General features: G+C 36.9%; 1 protein-coding gene and 1 pseudogene across 2 annotated transcripts; both read left to right on the forward strand.

The window, feature by feature from the left end:
- Positions 1 to 220: 220 nt before the first annotated feature.
- Positions 221 to 4,540, forward strand: LOC104816775 (probable leucine-rich repeat receptor-like protein kinase At1g35710). Of its 2 annotated transcripts, none has more exons than XM_010545735.1 (3): positions 221 to 3,532; positions 3,635 to 3,923; positions 4,194 to 4,540. In XM_010545735.1, the coding sequence occupies exons 1-2, from the start codon at positions 271 to 273 to the stop codon at positions 3,913 to 3,915; spliced, it is 3,543 nt and encodes a 1,180-aa protein (XP_010544037.1). In that variant the 5' UTR covers positions 221 to 270; the 3' UTR covers positions 3,916 to 3,923; positions 4,194 to 4,540. The 2 variants fall into 2 exon arrangements, with proteins under 2 accessions (XP_010544037.1, XP_010544044.1); XM_010545742.1 differs by having other exon boundaries at positions 4,240 to 4,540.
- A 3,424-nt stretch (positions 4,541 to 7,964) lies between these two features.
- On the forward strand, positions 7,965 to 12,023 carry LOC104825179 (annotated as a pseudogene).
- Positions 12,024 to 17,290: the final 5,267 nt, after the last annotated feature.

The following is a 17,290-nucleotide window of genomic DNA, read 5'->3' on the forward strand; positions in this document are numbered from 1 at the left end:
GGAAAGAGTTATGGGTCGGTACAGCAATCATTACAATAGACTAAAGTGACAAATATTTCATGGTGAGATTTTTTCCAAACAATTTGAAAAATATAGGAATATTTTTGTCATTTTAATAGATTACGAATATTATTATAAATGAATGTGGGACATAAGCTTGCCTTCAATTTTAAGACAACAAAGAATATGAATTTTTTGTTTATGTATTCTCGTAAAACGACGTATAGTAATTGAAAACCAATCGAGAAGTATAAAAACCCGGAGCCCCCAATGCAATGGACGCAGACAAAGAAACCAATCGAGAGAGAGAGGATGGTTCATACAAAACCGTACGATGTTCTTTATGCTCCGCTCATCTTCTTCGTGGTTGTGATGAGTTCCTCCTCCTCTTCTTCCGTTGCATCTTCCGAAGCAGAGGGTCTTCTGAAATGGAAGTCCACTTTCTCCGGACACAGTCATATGCTGTCTTCGTGGAGCAACAGGAGCAGCCACAGTCTCTGCACCAAATGGTTTGGTGTTTCATGCAACTCTCGAGGTAGTGTCCTAGGGTTGAACCTCACTCAGACTGGTATCGAAGGTACCCTCCATGCTTTCCCCTTCTCTTCTCTTCCCAATCTCTCTTTTCTTGATCTATGGAATAACCGTCTCTCCGGAACCATACCTCCCGAATTCCAACATCTTTCTAAGCTCATCTACCTTGACTTGTCCTTCAACCGGTTGTCGGGAAAAATCCCGCCAGAGCTCTGTTTGTTACAAAGCCTCGAAACCCTTTATCTCATTGAAAACCTCTTAAACGGCTCCATCCCTCCATCCATTGGTCTCCTATCTTCACTCCAAGATCTCGAGCTAGCAAGAAACTCGCTTACTGGGCATATACCCTCTTCGATTGGAAATCTGACCAAATTGGTCGCGTTGTACCTCCATAGCAATTCCCTCACCGGTCCTATCCCCCCGTCCATTGGTCTCATATCTTCACTTCGAGATCTCGAGCTATCTACGAACTCACTTACGGGTCATATACCCACTACGGTAGGAAACTTGACTGATTTGGTCACTCTGAATCTCCACAGCAATTTCCTCATCGGTCATATCCCTCCATCTATTGGTCTCCTATCTTCACTCCGAGATCTCGAGCTATCCATGAACTCACTTACAGGGCATATACCCTCTTCCTTTGGAAATATGACCAATTCGATCACTTTGTACCTCCATAGCAATTTCTTCACCGGTCATATCCCTCCATCTATTGGTCTCTTATCTTCACTTCGAGCTCTCGAGCTATCCATGAACTCGTTTACGGGGCATATACCCTCTTCCTTTGGAAATCTGACCAATTCGATCACTTTGTACCTCAATAGCAATTCCCTCACTGGTTTTATCCCTTCATCCATTGGTCTCCTATCTTCGCTCCGAGATCTCGTGCTATCAAAGAACTCGCTTATGGGGCACATACCCTCTTCAATAGGAAACCTAACCAAATTGGTCACTTTGTACCTCTATAGCAATTCCTTTACCGGTCATATCCCTCCATCCATTGGTCTCCTATCTTCACTTCGAGATCTCGAGCTATCAACGAACTCGCTTATGGGGCGTATACCGTCTTCAATAGGAAACATAACCAAATTGGTCACTTTGTACCTCCATAGCAATTCCTTCACCGGTCATATCCCTCCATCCATTGGTCTCCTATCTTCACTTCGAGATCTCGAGCTAGCAAATAATTCGCTTACAGGGCATATACCCTCTTCTTTTGGAAATCTGACCAATTTGATCACGTTAATCCTCTCGAACAATACTCTCACCGGTCCTATCCCTCCAATGATCACAAATTCTTTAGAGCTAGATATAATGGACCTCAGCTACAACAACTTCATCGGTTTCTTGCCAAAAAACATTTGCAAAGCCGTTAAGCTTACAGCTCTCGGATTGATAGATAATCGACTCAGTGGTGCAATCCCTGAAACCTTGAGAGATTGCAAAAGCTTGGTTAGACTACGACTTGATGGAAACGAATTCAACGGAGATTTATCTGATAATTTTGGGGTTTATCCTGATCTTGATTATATTAACCTCAGCCACAACAAGTTTCATGGTGAAATTTCGACCAAGTGGAAGGAGAGTCGAGAGATGAATACATTGATCATCTCTAATAACAATATCACCGGTGTAATACCATTGCAATTTTGGAGCATGATGAATCTCCAGGAACTTGATTTGTCTTCAAACTACATCTTTGGTGAACTTCCAGAAACCATTGGAAGTCTTAGTCATTTGTCGAGGATGAACCTTAGTGGGAACCAATTATTTGGAAGAATTCCTTTAGGAGTCGGATCTTTAACCAAACTTGAGTCGCTTGACTTATCCTCAAACAGATTTGGATTCCAAATCCCCAAGATCATTGGAAACCTATATAAGGTTTATTACATGAACATGAGCCAAAACAACTTCGACGGAGGCATCCCCATCGAGATATTGAAGCTTGATCAGTTATCAACACTTGATCTCAGCAAAAATCAACTCGACGGTGAAATCCCATCACAAATAAGCTTTTTATCCTCTCTCGAAACATTGGATCTTTCATACAACAATCTCTCGGGTATCATCCCCACAAGTTTCAAGGATATGCATGGTCTCAGAGTCATCAAAGTATCACACAATAACCTCGAGGGTCCGATTCCGGATAACTTTGCCTTTCGAAATGCTAATTTGGAGGCATTAGAGGGTAACAAAGGGTTGTGCAGTGATTTCAAAAAGGGACTCAAGCCATGCCCTATTGCTTACTTGGGAAGAAAGAAATCTTCGGGAAAGGAGAAAACTTTGGTGTTATTTCTCACCATTGGTGTAATTGTAGTTTTCTTCATTTGTGTTGGAGCTGTCATCTTCATCACACGAAGAAGACAACAACAACCTATTGGAAATGCAAATTCAGAGCCTGTGTTACAATTCTTGGTGACAAACTTTGATGGGAAACTCGCATACCGAGAAATCATCAACTCCACAGAAGATTTCGATCAAAAATATCTCATTGGAACAGGAAGATGTGGACGCGTCTACATAGCAAGGCTACCAGGTTTGATATTGGCTATCAAAAAGTTCAATGAGACGGCGAACGACGAGATATCAATGCCGGAAGTGCAACATGAGTTCTTGAACGAGATACAAACATTGACGGAAATTCGCCATCGTAACATTGTGAAGCTCTTCGGCTATTGCTCTCATCGGCGCCACTCGTTCCTAGTGTGTGAGTACTTGGAAAGAGGTAGTCTAGCAAAAGCATTGGAAGACGAGGAAGAAGCCAAGAGACTTGATTGGAGGAAGAGGATTAATATCGTGAAGGGTGTTGCTCACGCGCTCTCATACATGCACCATGGTCAGTCACCGGCTATTGTACACCGTGACATCACCAGCGGGAACATTCTGTTGGACGAAGAATATGAGGCTAAGGTATCAGATTTCGGTACCGCAAAACTCCTCAAGGCAGATTCTTCAAATTGGTCTGCTGTCGTGGGCACTTACGGCTACATGGCACCAGGTACATAAAGAATGGACAAAACTTATAACATTTGGGAAAAATACAAAGTTATCCATTTTTTTTTAACTTTTATTGTTTTGTCTTTGATTATATGTAATCCAGAGCTAGCTTATACGATGAGGGCGACGGAGAAATGCGATGTGTACAGTTTCGGAGTCCTGACGTTCGAAGTGTTGAGAGGCTCTCATCCGGGAGACTCGATTTCATCGTATTCGTTGACCGAAGAGAACATCAGATTGAGTGATATATTGGACCAGCGCTTGCCATTTCCATGGCGGATCGAGGAGAAGATCCAACAGATTGTGAGAATTGCATCTCAGTGTGTGCGGTCTGATCCATTGTCTCGACCGACCATGCTTTCCATCTCCAACGCCCTGTCGTAGAGACAATGGTGAGTAACCTCTGCTTCTATCAAAGTAAGATTTTATTGAAATTTAAATAAGAATGATATGGAGGAAACAATCGTTCGAAAGACATGATAATCGGTCAAAACGAGCCTGTTATTTGAGCTTATTCGGTTTGTTCTAAAACATAACCAAATAGGTTACCGTGCATGCATATAATTAATGAATGTATGAATATGATGCACATACAACTGTACGTGCCATATATATATGTGCAGATTCATCATGAAGCTCATCATCATATTTTTTAATTACAGGTTACTCTCTTGTTTTTGTAATCCATCTGCTTTTATTTGTAACAAGGGGTGGATCGCATTAGCCGTGCTGCCGTAACATGAACTGGGCGTGCATGCATGCATGCATGTACTGTTGGTGTTTTTTGGCTCAAGGCTGTGACTATCCATCGGACAAAGGAGCATTATTGATGCGGAAGTTTCCATCACATGTTATGTCTGATCTATACGTATAATTAGACGGTCGTTTTATATGGTGCAGTTAATATTCTCCATCCGTAGACTTTACGTAGAAAATGTGTTGTTTCCGCTCTTTTTGCCTTATAAAGAAATCGTGGTAAATTCAATTTCTCTTTAGAAACTTAAACATATGTTTGAAAGGAGCGTTGAAATGTGTCAAGTGCCGTGTAGACAGGATTATAATTCCAAGGGATTGATTTTATGAATTTTCCATGGAAATAATATCTTATATTATCGATGAGATTCTTTCCAAAAGTAGAAGACTTTACTGTGTTGTGCGTTGATTCCAAGTAAACGCCCACCTCTCTCTCCTTCACACCAAATTAAACGTTGCTCCAACATTTTCCATTAGCTTTATCCTCTAACATCAGTCTCACATAAATACATATGTCGTCAAGTAAGCTTCGTTTTTTCAAATAAATTTTTATATTTTGGTTATTTTTTATTTGATTCGGTTTCGATTTTTTTCGGATTTGAAAAATCCCGTTAGATTTTTATGTTGGATTTGATTCGATTACATTCATATCTTATTCGGTAAATAATTAAAAACTTACTAAAAACTTACAATACATATCATCTATAATGAATTTTAAAAAAAAAACAAAATAGGATCGTATAATTCCGTAATCTCCGCTAAGTCCACTAAAGGACAATTCCATAAATTCCACCAAGTCCACTAAGCCTTGGGCACGTCGGTCAAGAGTGCAACTTGATGATCAGCATTTTTCCATTTTATTTGATCAAGTTTTTTTTTTTGTATACATTGAATCTCCAATGTAACAACCTCAAAGTGGGGAAGAGTTATGACTCGGCACAGCAATTATTACAATAAACTAAAGTGGCAAATATTTCATGGTGAGATTTTTTAGAAAAAATTGGAAAAATATAGATAGGAATATTTCTGTCATTTTTATAGATTTCAAATATTATTTGGATTTCAAAAATTATGAAACTGAGACAGATGAATGTGGGATGTAAGCGCTTGCCTTCAATTTTAAGCCAACAAAGAATATGAAACTGAGATAAATGAGAGTATATGATTTTTTTTATCCTTAAAATGAAGTATATAGTAATTGAAAATATGAATACAACAAATAGAAGAGAAGTATAAAAAGCCGGAGCCCCCAATGCAATGGACGCAGACAAAGAAACCAATCGAGAGAGAGAGGATGGTTCATAAAAAACCGTACGATGTTCTTTATGTTCCGCTCATCTTCTTCGTGGTTGTGAGTGAAGATTATTAAAAGAAATTGAGCTAAAGAAGATGAAATAGAAGCAAAATCATAACGAAAAAGATGAAAGGTGATCCTAAATTATTAGGTCACTTCTTTTTCTTATTAATTTCACAAATATAAAGCGTACAATATATAGATTAATATGCACGCAAATGATAAAGGAAAAATACTAATAGCAACGGTCTAAAACTAAGGAAGAAAATGAAAGAGTTATTGACAAATACATAAATGGAAATATGCATATAATCTTCCCTTGATTGGTGAGTGAGGTGATGCAATTTGTATCAATTATAATCTCCATAATTTAGCTCTAACGGCCACATATTGGATCCTCTCACGTGTTGGCTTCATCATCAAACCCTCTACTTCCATCCAAGGGTATCTTTGGATGCCTAGTGACATAAATCATGTCTCTCGACTTGTGTTCTTTGTCTTTGTTCTCTTCAACATTCTCCCTCAAGATTAACTTGAGAGAATATCGGCAAGTTAATCTTGCCAAGAGAATGTGTTGATTCCTCTTCGAGTATCCAATATCTTTCTTGCGTTTCAAGCTTCCAAAATATATTATGTTCTCTTTTATTTTCTGCAACATGTCACAAGAATCATCAAATACTACAAGGGAGGCCATGACACTCCGATTTTTATAAGAAATCGACTTGAAGAATGCAATGATATGATTATCATCATATAAGAGTAAGAAAAGACCCATAATATGTTTAAACTCAAGTTTATATGCTAACATTTGGTGATATGAGTTATTACAAAGAGTTTCAAATATTTCATCTAGGTTTTTATTGATATCACAAACAAATTTAATCATACTCCTAATATATATGAAATCGTTTTCATCATGCAATACAAACTCATTTTCACCGGGATCAAAAACAAAATTATTGAAGATAAATTTACCATGCCTAGAGTTATTAAAACTCATAAGTGATGCCAACAAGTTGTGTTCGGATATACTTTTTTCGGAAGAGAAGTTTAGGAGTGTATCATGACATTCTCCCTCACTCGTGAGCTTCTCGACACCTTGACGTCGCATGAGTATTTGTTGTATTTTCTGGACATAATGACTAAAAACACCAAACATATCACTTGAAACACAAAAATCGAAAGTGATAGGAGAATAGAAGATACTACAAACTTGGGTTTCTCTCCATGCGAAGGGGATGCTCGGATTTTTTATTATACTCGGATGTGGAATGAGTTCAGATGGATGTGACGCCTCTTCTTCGGGGTTCTTTGCCTCCGTTATGAGGTCATTCTTAATCGCATTTGTTTCTCTTCCTTCTTCTTCTTCCGAGCGTTCATGATCCAGGTCATTACCCTTGTCATGGATTTTCTGATCGGTTTATAGTTCTCCATGCATTGTCTTTTCCTCTTCAATATTTTCTACCTGTGCTTTTTGCATCAATTCAGAAAATTCGTTAGTTCGAAATAAATCTTCAAGAATAGAAACACTTAACTCAATGTTGTGTGCATTGGCGTTTTGCACCAACGTCTCTCTTAGGGACTTTGGTATTTTAGCTAGAACGTCCTCCACATCCCAATGCTCCCTGTATTCTGGTTCTTCGTAAACCTCGTCATACTCACAATCACTATCACAATACTCACACATATTGGTGATAACGAGATAGGACAAATAAATTCTTCTCGGTTTGAAATGAAAAGACCGAAAGAGACAAAAAAAAAATTTGGTGAATCGTGGCTTGAATGAATGGCCAACGATTCACTTGAAGAAAACTCTCCTTTTGGTTTGAATGAATGACCGAAAGGGAGAACAAAATTCTGAAAAATGAAATGAGCAGGCTCCTCTTCGGTATACACACAACCGAGAGGGAATATGCTTCGATTTTGCAGCGGAATAAAAAACACAAGGTCCACTAGACCTTATGCTCTGATACCATGAAGATTATTAAAAGAAATTGAGCTAAAGAAGATGAAATAGAAGCAAAATCATAACGAAAAAGATGAAAGGTGATCCTAAATTATTAGGTCACTTCTTTTTCTTATTAATTTCACAAATATAAAGCGTGCAATATATAGATTAATATACACGCAAATGATAAAGGAAAAATACTAATAACAACGGTCTAAAACTAAGGAAGAAAAGGAAAGAGTTATTGACAAATACATAAATGGAAATATGCATATAATCTTCCCTTGATTGGAGAGTGAGGTGATGCAATTTGTATCAATTATAATCTCCATAATTTAGCTCTAACGGCCACATATTGGATCCTCTCACGTGTTGACTTCATCATCAAACCCTCTACTTCCATCCAAGGGTATCTTTGGATGTCTAGTGACATAAATCATGTCTCTCGACTTGTGTTCTTTGTCTTTGTTCTCTTCAACAGTGAGGAGTTCCTCCTCTTCTTCTGTTGCATCTTCGGAAGCAGAGGGTCTTCTGAAATGGAAGTCCACTTTCTCCGGGCACGCTCCTATGCTGTCTTCGTGGAACAACAACAGCAGTCACAATCTCTGCACCAATTGGTTTGGTGTTTCCTGCAACTCTCGAGGCAGTGTCGTAGGGTTGAACCTCACTCAGACCGGTATCGAAGGTACCCTCCATGATTTCCCCTTCTCTTCTCTTCCCAATCTCTCTTTTCTTGATTTATACAAGAACCGTCTCTCTGGAACCATACCTCCCGAATTCCAACATCTTTCTAAGCTCATCTACCTTGACTTGTCCTTCAACCGGTTGTCGGGACAAATCCCGCCAGAGCTCTGTTTGTTACAAAGCCTCGAAACCCTTTATCTCGTTGAAAACCACTTAAATAGCTCCATCCCTCCATCCATTGGTCTCCTATCTTCGCTTCGAGATCTCGAGCTAGCAAGAAACTCGCTTACGGGGCATATACCCTCTTCGATTGGAAATCTGACCAAATTGGTCGCGTTGTATCTCCATAGCAATTCCCTAATCGGATCTATCCCACCATCCATTGGTCTCATATCTTCACTTCGAGATCTCGAGCTATCCATCAACTCACTTACGGGTCATATACCCACTATGGTAGGAAACTTGACCGATTTGGTCACTTTGAATCTCCATAGCAATTTCCTCGTCAGTCCTATCCCTCCATCCATGGGTCTCCTATCTTCGCTCCGAGATCTCATACTATCAACAAACTCGCTTATGGGGCGTATACCTTCTTCAATAAGAAACCTAACCAAATTGGTCACTTTGTCCCTCCATAGCAATTCCTTCATCGGTCATATCCCTCCATCCATTGGTCTCCTATCTTCACTTCAAGATCTCGAGCTAGCAAACAATTCGCTTACAGGGCATATACCCTCTTCGTTTGGAAATCTGACCAATTTGATCATGTTAATCCTCTCGAACAATACTCTCACCGGTCTTATCCCTCCAGTGATCACAAGTTCTTTAGAGCTAGATATAATGGACCTTAGCTACAACAACTTCATCGGTTTCTTACCAAAAAACATTTGCAAAGGCGTTAAGCTTACAGTTCTCGGATTGATAGATAATCGTCTCAATGGTGCTATCCCTGAAACCTTGAGAGATTGTAAAAGCTTGGTTAGACTAGGACTTGATCGAAACGAATTCAACGGAGATTTATCTGATAATTTTGGGGTTTATCCTGATCTTGAATATATTAACCTCAACCACAACAAGTTTCATGGTGAAATTTCAACCAAGTGGAAGGAGAGTCGAAAGATGAATACATTAATCATCTCTAATAACAATATCACCAGTGTAATACCATTGCAATTTTGGAGAATGACGAATCTCCAGGAACTTGATTTGTCTTCAAACTACATCTTTGGTGAACTTCCAGAAAGCATTGGAAGTCTTAGTCATTTGTCGAGGATGAACCTTAGTGGAAACCAATTATCTGGAAGAATTCCTTTAGGAATCGGATCTTTAACCGAACTTGAGTCGCTTGACTTATCCTCAAACAGATTTGGATTCCAAATCCCCAAGATCATTGGAAACCTATCTAAGGTTTACTACATGAACATGAGCCGAAACAACTTCGACGGAGACATCCCCATCGAGATATTGAAGCTTGCTCAGTTATCAACACTTGATCTCAGCAAAAATCAACTCGACGGTGAAATCCCATCACAGATAAGCTTTTTATCCTCTCTCGAAACATTGGATCTCTCATACAACAATCTCTCGGGTATCATCCCGACAAGTTTCAAGGATATGCATGGACTCAGAGTCATCAAATTATCACACAATAGCCTCGAGGGTCCGATTCCAGATAACTTTGCCTTTCGAAATGCTAATTTGGAGGCATTAGAGGGTAACAAAGGGTTATGCAGTGATTTCAAAAAGGGACTCAAGCTGTGCCCTATTGCTTACTTGGGAAGAAAGAAATCTTCGGGAAAGAAGAAATCTATGGTGTTATTCTCGACCCTTGGAGTAATTGTAGTTCTTGTTGAAATAGAAACAAAATATGGAGATTTGATATGATTGATAACAATTAAAGGCATAATATCGATTAAGAATAAAATATATATCGTGATAATTATATTTTGCCTTATTTGTTTCTTTCGTATCTTTATTTCCTTGTTTCTTTCAATAATTTTTCCTATAAATGTATGGATTATTTTCATTGTAATGTAACAAGAAGAAGAGATGTAGCAATAAAAGTGTTTCCGTTCTTTTATCTTTTGTTTCCGCATTTTATTTTCCGCATTTTATTTTTCAATATGGTATCAGAGCAGCGTTGCGATCTGAACTATATGTTTCTCTTTTTCTAATTTTCTAATCTCTTCTTTCTTTTGCGTTTTGGATGTTCATATATCCAAATCGTTCAAAGGGAGAGTAAAAAAACCAGATTCAAACGATGTGCTATGACAAAAAGAAGTCAAAGCTAAAAACTCTAAGATCAAGCAAGATGCTATGACAAAAAAAGTTAAAGCTAGAACTTTAAAGTCAAGCGAAGTGATTTGAAAGAGGTTAATACTCTCTAATAACAGTGAAGTTTTTCATCATTTTGTTGTATCTTCAAGATTGATTTTTGAATTCTTTCAAAATCAATCTTGAGGGGGAATGTTGAAATAGAAACAAAATATGGAGATTTGATATGATTGATAACAATTAAAGGCATAATATCGATTAAGAATAAAATATATATCGTGATAATTATATTTTACCTTATTTGTTTCTTTCGTATCTTTATTTCTTTGTTTCTTTCAATAATTTTTTCTATAAATATATGGATTATTTTCATTGTAATGTAACAAGAAGAAGAGATGTAGCAATAAAAGTGTTTCCGTTCTTTTATCTTTTGTTCTTTTTTTCTAATTTAATTTCCGCATTTTATTTTTCAATAGTTCTATTCATTTGTGTTGGAGCTGTCTTTTTCATCACAAGAAGAAGACAACGGCAACCTATTGGAAATGCAAATTCAGAGCCAGTGTTACAATTCTTGGTGACAAACTTTGATGGAAAACTCGCATACCGAGAAATCATCAACTCCATAGAAGATTTCGATAAAAAATATCTCATTGGAACAGGAAGATGTGGAAGCGTCTACATAGCAAGGCTACCAGGTTTGATATCGGCTATCAAAAAGTTCAATGAGACGGCGAACAACGAGATATCAATGCTGGAAGTCCAACGTGAGTTCTTGAACGAGATACAAACATTGACGGAAATTCGTCATCGTAACATTGTGAAGCTCTTCGGATTTTGCTCTCATCGCCGCCACTCGTTCCTAGTGTGTGAGTACTTGGAAAGAGGTAGTCTAGCAAAAGCATTGGAAGACGAAGAAGAAGCCAAGAGGCTTGATTGGAGGAAGAGGATTAATATTGTGAAGGGTGTTGCTCACGCGCTCTCGTACATGCACCATGGTCGGTCACCGGCTATTGTACACCGTGACATCACCAGCGGGAATGTTCTGTTGGACGAAGAATATGAGGCTAAGGTATCAGATTTCGGTACCGCAAAACTTCTCAAGGCAGACTCTTCAAATTGGTCTGCTGTCATGGGCACCTACGACTACATGGCACCAGGTACATAAAGAATGGACAAAACTTATAACATTTGGGAAAAATTCAAAGTTATCCATTTTTTTTAACTTTTATTGTTTTGTCTTTGATTATATGCAATCCAGAGCTAGCCTATACGATGAGGGTGACGGAGAAATGCGACATGTACAGTTTCGGAGTCCTAACGCTCGAAGTGTTGAGAGGCTCTCATCCGGGAGACTCGATTTCATCGTATTCGTTGACCGAAGAGAACATCAGATTGAGTGATATATTGGACCAGCGCTTGCCATTTCCATGGCGGATCGAGGAGAAGATCCAATAGATTGTGAGAATTGCATCTCAGTGTGTGCAACCTGATCCATTGTCTCGACCGACCATGCTTTCTATCTCCAACGCCCTGTCGTAGAGACAATGGTGAGTAACCTCTGCTTCTATCAAAGTCAGATTTTATTGAAATTTAAATAAGAATGCTATGGAGGAAACATAGAGCACAATCGTTGGAAAGACATAATAATCGGTCAAAACAAGATCCCAATTTGAGCTACTTCCGTTTTGTTCTAAAACATAATCAAATAGGTTACCGTGCAAGCATATAATTAATGAATATATGAATATGCACATACAACTGCGCCATATATGTATGTGCAGATCCATCATGAAGCTCATCATCATTTTTTTTTAATTATTACAGGTTACTCTCTTGTTTTCGTAATCCATCTGCTTTTGTTTGTTTGTTCCCAGAACTAAGGGGTGGATAACATCAACTGAGCATGCGTACTGTTGGTGTGTTTGGCTCAAGGCTGACTATCCATCGGAAAAAGGAGCACTATTGATGCAAAAGTGCCCATCATATCGATTTATATGTATAATTAAACGGTCGTTTTATGAGTTTTGTTTTATACGTCGCAGTTAAATGATGTTTCAGTTTTTACGTGACAGTTATGTAATAATGTTTTTGTATATAAGTGGAGAGTGGTTTGTCTCGGTATCCAAAACCAGAAGCAAAGTGAAGCAATAGTGTATATGAATCTCCTTGAGAGGAACAACACATACGCCTTTGTTATTATTCTTCATCCGTAGACTTTACGTAGAGAATGTGTTTTTTCACTCTTTTCGCCTTGTAAGTAAATGGTGCGGATTTCATTTTCTAAAGCCCAATCGAGTTCGTCTCGGTCCGAACCAGCAAATCCACTGTTACAAGTTCACCTTCGAGAGGACGAGTCTCATGCTGGCAAAAAAAGAATAATGAAAAGTACCTACCTCTGGTTATATTCTTATTCTTATACACGAGCTAACGGAATTACAAATTTACCCCTCCCATTAACGAACTTTTAACGATTTCAGTTTTTTTTAATAACGGAGGACCCTTAACTGCTACCCTTCGAGTGCACTGACTAGGTAAACCTCCGACCTGGACGTAGCCTTTGTATATAGATCATATAAACCCAGAAATTACCTCTCTCCCCACCGGTCAGGAATCGAACACTCAACCTCAAGGTATTTCCTACCCAAGTTTGACCACTCGTCCACGATCTGTTGGGTAACAACTTCAGGTTGGGAAAATAGCTGCAATACCCTTTGACTGCTAGTTGGACTTCTCATACTACCCTCCAAACAAATAATCAAATAAAAAATACTATTTACTATGGCAAAAGACAATAAAATCCTCATATATTAATGAAAAGATAAAAAACCCTCTATTTCTTTCAATTTAAAAAATTCAAAATTAAAAAAAAAAAGTTACGCAACTTTATTTTGATTCCCCTCTCTGATCTCTCCTAACTTTATTCTTCTTCCACTTTCTCTCTCTTCATAAATCTTTTTCTTGTCGATCTTAACTCTCACGGTTTTAGCTCTCTCACTCTCTTTCAAAACTTCTAATTTTTTGTGTTTTGTGCAATCTTTTTACGTTTTGTTCTATTTTCTGTTTAAATCTCCGGTTAGATTCAAGATCCGAAGAAGAAATGAAAACCGTATGGAAATTGCAAGGTTAGACAAAAACATGGTAGGTTAAACTTTAATTTCTTTTAGATTTGTTGGATTTTGAAATTTGTTGTTGTTGAGTTGAAGTGTGGTTTCGAAATTTGACCGATAGAAATTTAGGGTTTTGGGTTTTTCAAATTTCATTTAGCCACCAAAAATTGAGGAGATAGAAGAAGCAATGACGACATCGAAGAAATGACAAGTTCATGTTAATCTTCGTCACATTTTTCGAACAAAAGTAGTAACCTTATGGAGATTACGAAGTTAGATGAACATAAGGTAGGTTAAAATTCAATTTATTTGCAAATTTGTTTGACTTTGAGATGTGTTCTTGTTGGGTTGAAGTGTGGGTTGGAGATTTGAATGATAAAGCATTAGGGTTTTGGGTTTTTTCTAAAAAAATTTGGGGATTTCAAAATAGAATGTTGGTTTGCGAGGTTATGGATCAAATCGAGTGAAATGGTTGAGTTTCGGTCAAATAAGACAGTCATATAGGTCACATCACGATATGGGTCGTTGTTTGGATGTATAGATGACATGAGCATTCAAATGCTATGGTCTCACGGTCACAGTCACAAAGGTCACAATGTCACAGGATCATATAGGTACGCCTATATCACAATATACAATAGTCACGGGTCACATGGTCATATGGTCACAAGGTCACATGATCACATGATCACATAGTCACATGGTCACAAGGTCACATGGTCACAATATCACGCGGTCACAGTTACAAAGGTCACATGATCACAGAATCATATAGGTACGTCTATATCACAATATACAATAGTCACGAGTCACATGGTCACATGGTTACATGATCACATAGTCACATGGTCACAAGGTCACACGATTCCGATTGACTATATTGCATATAGAAAGGGGTGAACAAACACTTCTTTTTTATTTGGAAGGGTATGATGAGAGTACAGATGGAATGATTCAGTTTTGGATACGACATCTGAAAACGAACCTGGTCACATGGTCACATAGTTACACGGTCTCATAGTCACATAGTTTTATAGTCATGCAGTCACATGGTCATAGTGTCACACGATGATATCTAGAAAATATTATTGACATATATTATTTTATTTTGTAGCACATGGAAGAGACGATGTATGAACTCCACACCTGCATTATAAAACATCACGTGATCTACATAGGATGCAACTATTTGACTTGTGATACTATGTTCATAGAGCTGATCAACGCATAAGTAGAATCGGAAGACATGACAACAAATATTTCAGAAGACGAAAGTGTAAATTTTTAATTTATTTCACTAAATTTACTTTGTTTATTTTGTTTTGAACCCTAACTATGATATGTTTTTCTTTATTTGGTAGTAGACTAAATTATGAACTCTTGTATTTAGTTTTTTGTTTATTAGAAATCTGAATTTATTTATGTTTTATGTAAAATATGGGTCTAAATTATTGTATGAAAAAATTTAAACTTAAATTGATGGAGAAAAAAAATATAAGGTTAAAATAAAATTACGTTTTTTTCAATTGTGAAATGAGTTAAATTTTCAAAATAGTCCCTACAAGAAATCTAGATTGAATTGTCAAAGTGGTCTACACAATGGAATAAGAGAAAAATTATGGGTTGAAAATATTGTAGGTGAAAATTTGGGGTTAAAAATTGGGAGGGAAAAAATATAGGGTTAAGAGGAAAATTATATAGGATTGAATATTCAAAATATGCACCATATTAAAATTAAAAATAGAAATAATGATTGTGGACCCTACGAAACATAAAAATCTGGAGAAATCTGACTAGTTCTTTCTGTGGGTCCCACATCACATTTCGGTCACAATGGGTCAAGTCGGTCATAACCTTCGATTCATGCGATTTTTGTCAATTTAATTACTCTACAACGTCACACATATCTCATAAGCCTATTCTCTATTGTTTCGAACATTAGAATATGGTTTTTGCGATTTTTATGTTTCAAAATTGTTCTTCCAAATGTGTTTCTATATATTTCATAGTGTTTTATGAGTGTTTTTGACAAATTTGGAATATTTCTTCTACAAACCCCTTAAAATATTTTGAAAATTTCTCACATACACTATATATTTGATATATAGACCCTGATAAACCACTCTAAAGCTTAAAAATTAAATTTGGGTCTATATTTATCAACACATTTCGGTCACGGGTCACAGTCGGTCACAATGGTCACACAGTGTAAAATTGCACTTCGGTCACACGATCACATGCTGGTCACAATGGATCACAACGTTGGCTCATGTGAGTCAATTTATTTAGTGTACAACACGAGTCAGATATATGCAAAAATACAAGGTTAAAAGTACAATATTAATTAATATGGTACAGACACAATATTATCCAAAATTTTTAACACATTATTGTACAAACAATTACAAAATTATTAGGGTCTTTAGATATTATTGTACAAATGGTTTGTAACACGTTAGTATACAAATATACCACACAATTATTATAGAAATTCTAGTTATTTTTCACTAATTCTAAATTAGTTGTTCTCTCTTCATAATATACATCATCTCGTTTTCCACTACGTTCAACAATACTTCCATGAGCAAAATTATAGGTTGTGACCGAAATATATTACAAACGAAGGAACTGCGGAAAGAACAACAACTAGAAGAAAAAAACCACAAAAACATCAATGTGTATGGAAAAAAATCGGGATTTCTACACTAGCTTACATATTTTTAGTTTTCTCATTGATTTTCCTTTGATTTCATTCGATTTCTGCAAATTTTTAGGACAAAATATCAAGATAAATAGGAGAGAGAAAATATAGAAGAGAGAGAAAGCTCAATCGAAAATAATGGCGAAAGGAGAGAGAAACATGTAAAAAATGGGAGGAGAGAGAAACTTTAGAAAAAAGGGAAAATTTTATTTTTTTATTTTTTTAATTAAAAAATTAAAAATGGGGATAGAGAAACTTCAGAAAAAGGGGAAATTTTGTTTTTTATTTTTTTAATTAAAAAATTATATCTTAAGGGTATTTTGGTAATATGTTATTGAAGATGGTAGATTGAAAGTTGAATTTTTTTTTTAAAATGAAGAGAGTAGTAGGAGAAGTGCTTGTAGCACATTTGAGGTAATTTGGAAGTTGCCCCCTTCAGGTTCCTCCCTGATTCTTCATATCCATCTAATTTCTGAATTGTTTGTATTTTTTTTTTTTTTTTTTTTTTTTGGCGGTTTGTCCATTATACAAACATGACTTCAATTTAACTACGCGGTTTGATAGTCCATATAGAAAATATTCTAAAGGAGAGTAAATAGGATGACTTCCTTAACTACGCGGTTTGATAGTCCATATAGAAAATATTCTAAAGGAGAGTAAATAGGATGACTTCCAAAAGAAAGAGAATAATTGTGTATTCCCACTAGCATTTTTGTTTTTAGAATTATAGCTGTTTACCAAATCTGAATCGTAGTAATATATTCGATTCTTGTATTCGAAACAAAAAAAATGTAAAAAAGACATATAATATACGACATGTGTGTTTATGATGATCTCATCCATCGCGAATCTTTTCCCTAATCGTAACAATTTAAATATATATTGGGTGTAAGTATCTCTCGTTCAACCCAGTCATGGGTGCAGCGAAGCGGTCGTTTTGCATCTTGTAATGTCTGCACCGAGTTCAAACCCGACTTCAACCCATCAGCCCGGTCTTC

The sequence above is a fragment of the Tarenaya hassleriana genome, unplaced genomic scaffold (assembly GCF_000463585.1).
Source record: "Tarenaya hassleriana unplaced genomic scaffold, ASM46358v1 Cleome1, whole genome shotgun sequence".
Taxonomy (NCBI): domain Eukaryota; kingdom Viridiplantae; phylum Streptophyta; class Magnoliopsida; order Brassicales; family Cleomaceae; genus Tarenaya; species Tarenaya hassleriana.

Coding starts and splice junctions, on each gene's coding strand:
- LOC104816775 (XM_010545735.1), top strand. CDS start 271: ATGCAATGGACGCAGACAAAGAAACCAATCGAGAGAGAGAGGATGGTT. Junction 3,533..3,634: donor TTACGGCTACATGGCACCAG/GTACATAAAGAA, acceptor TATGTAATCCAG/AGCTAGCTTATACGATGAGG.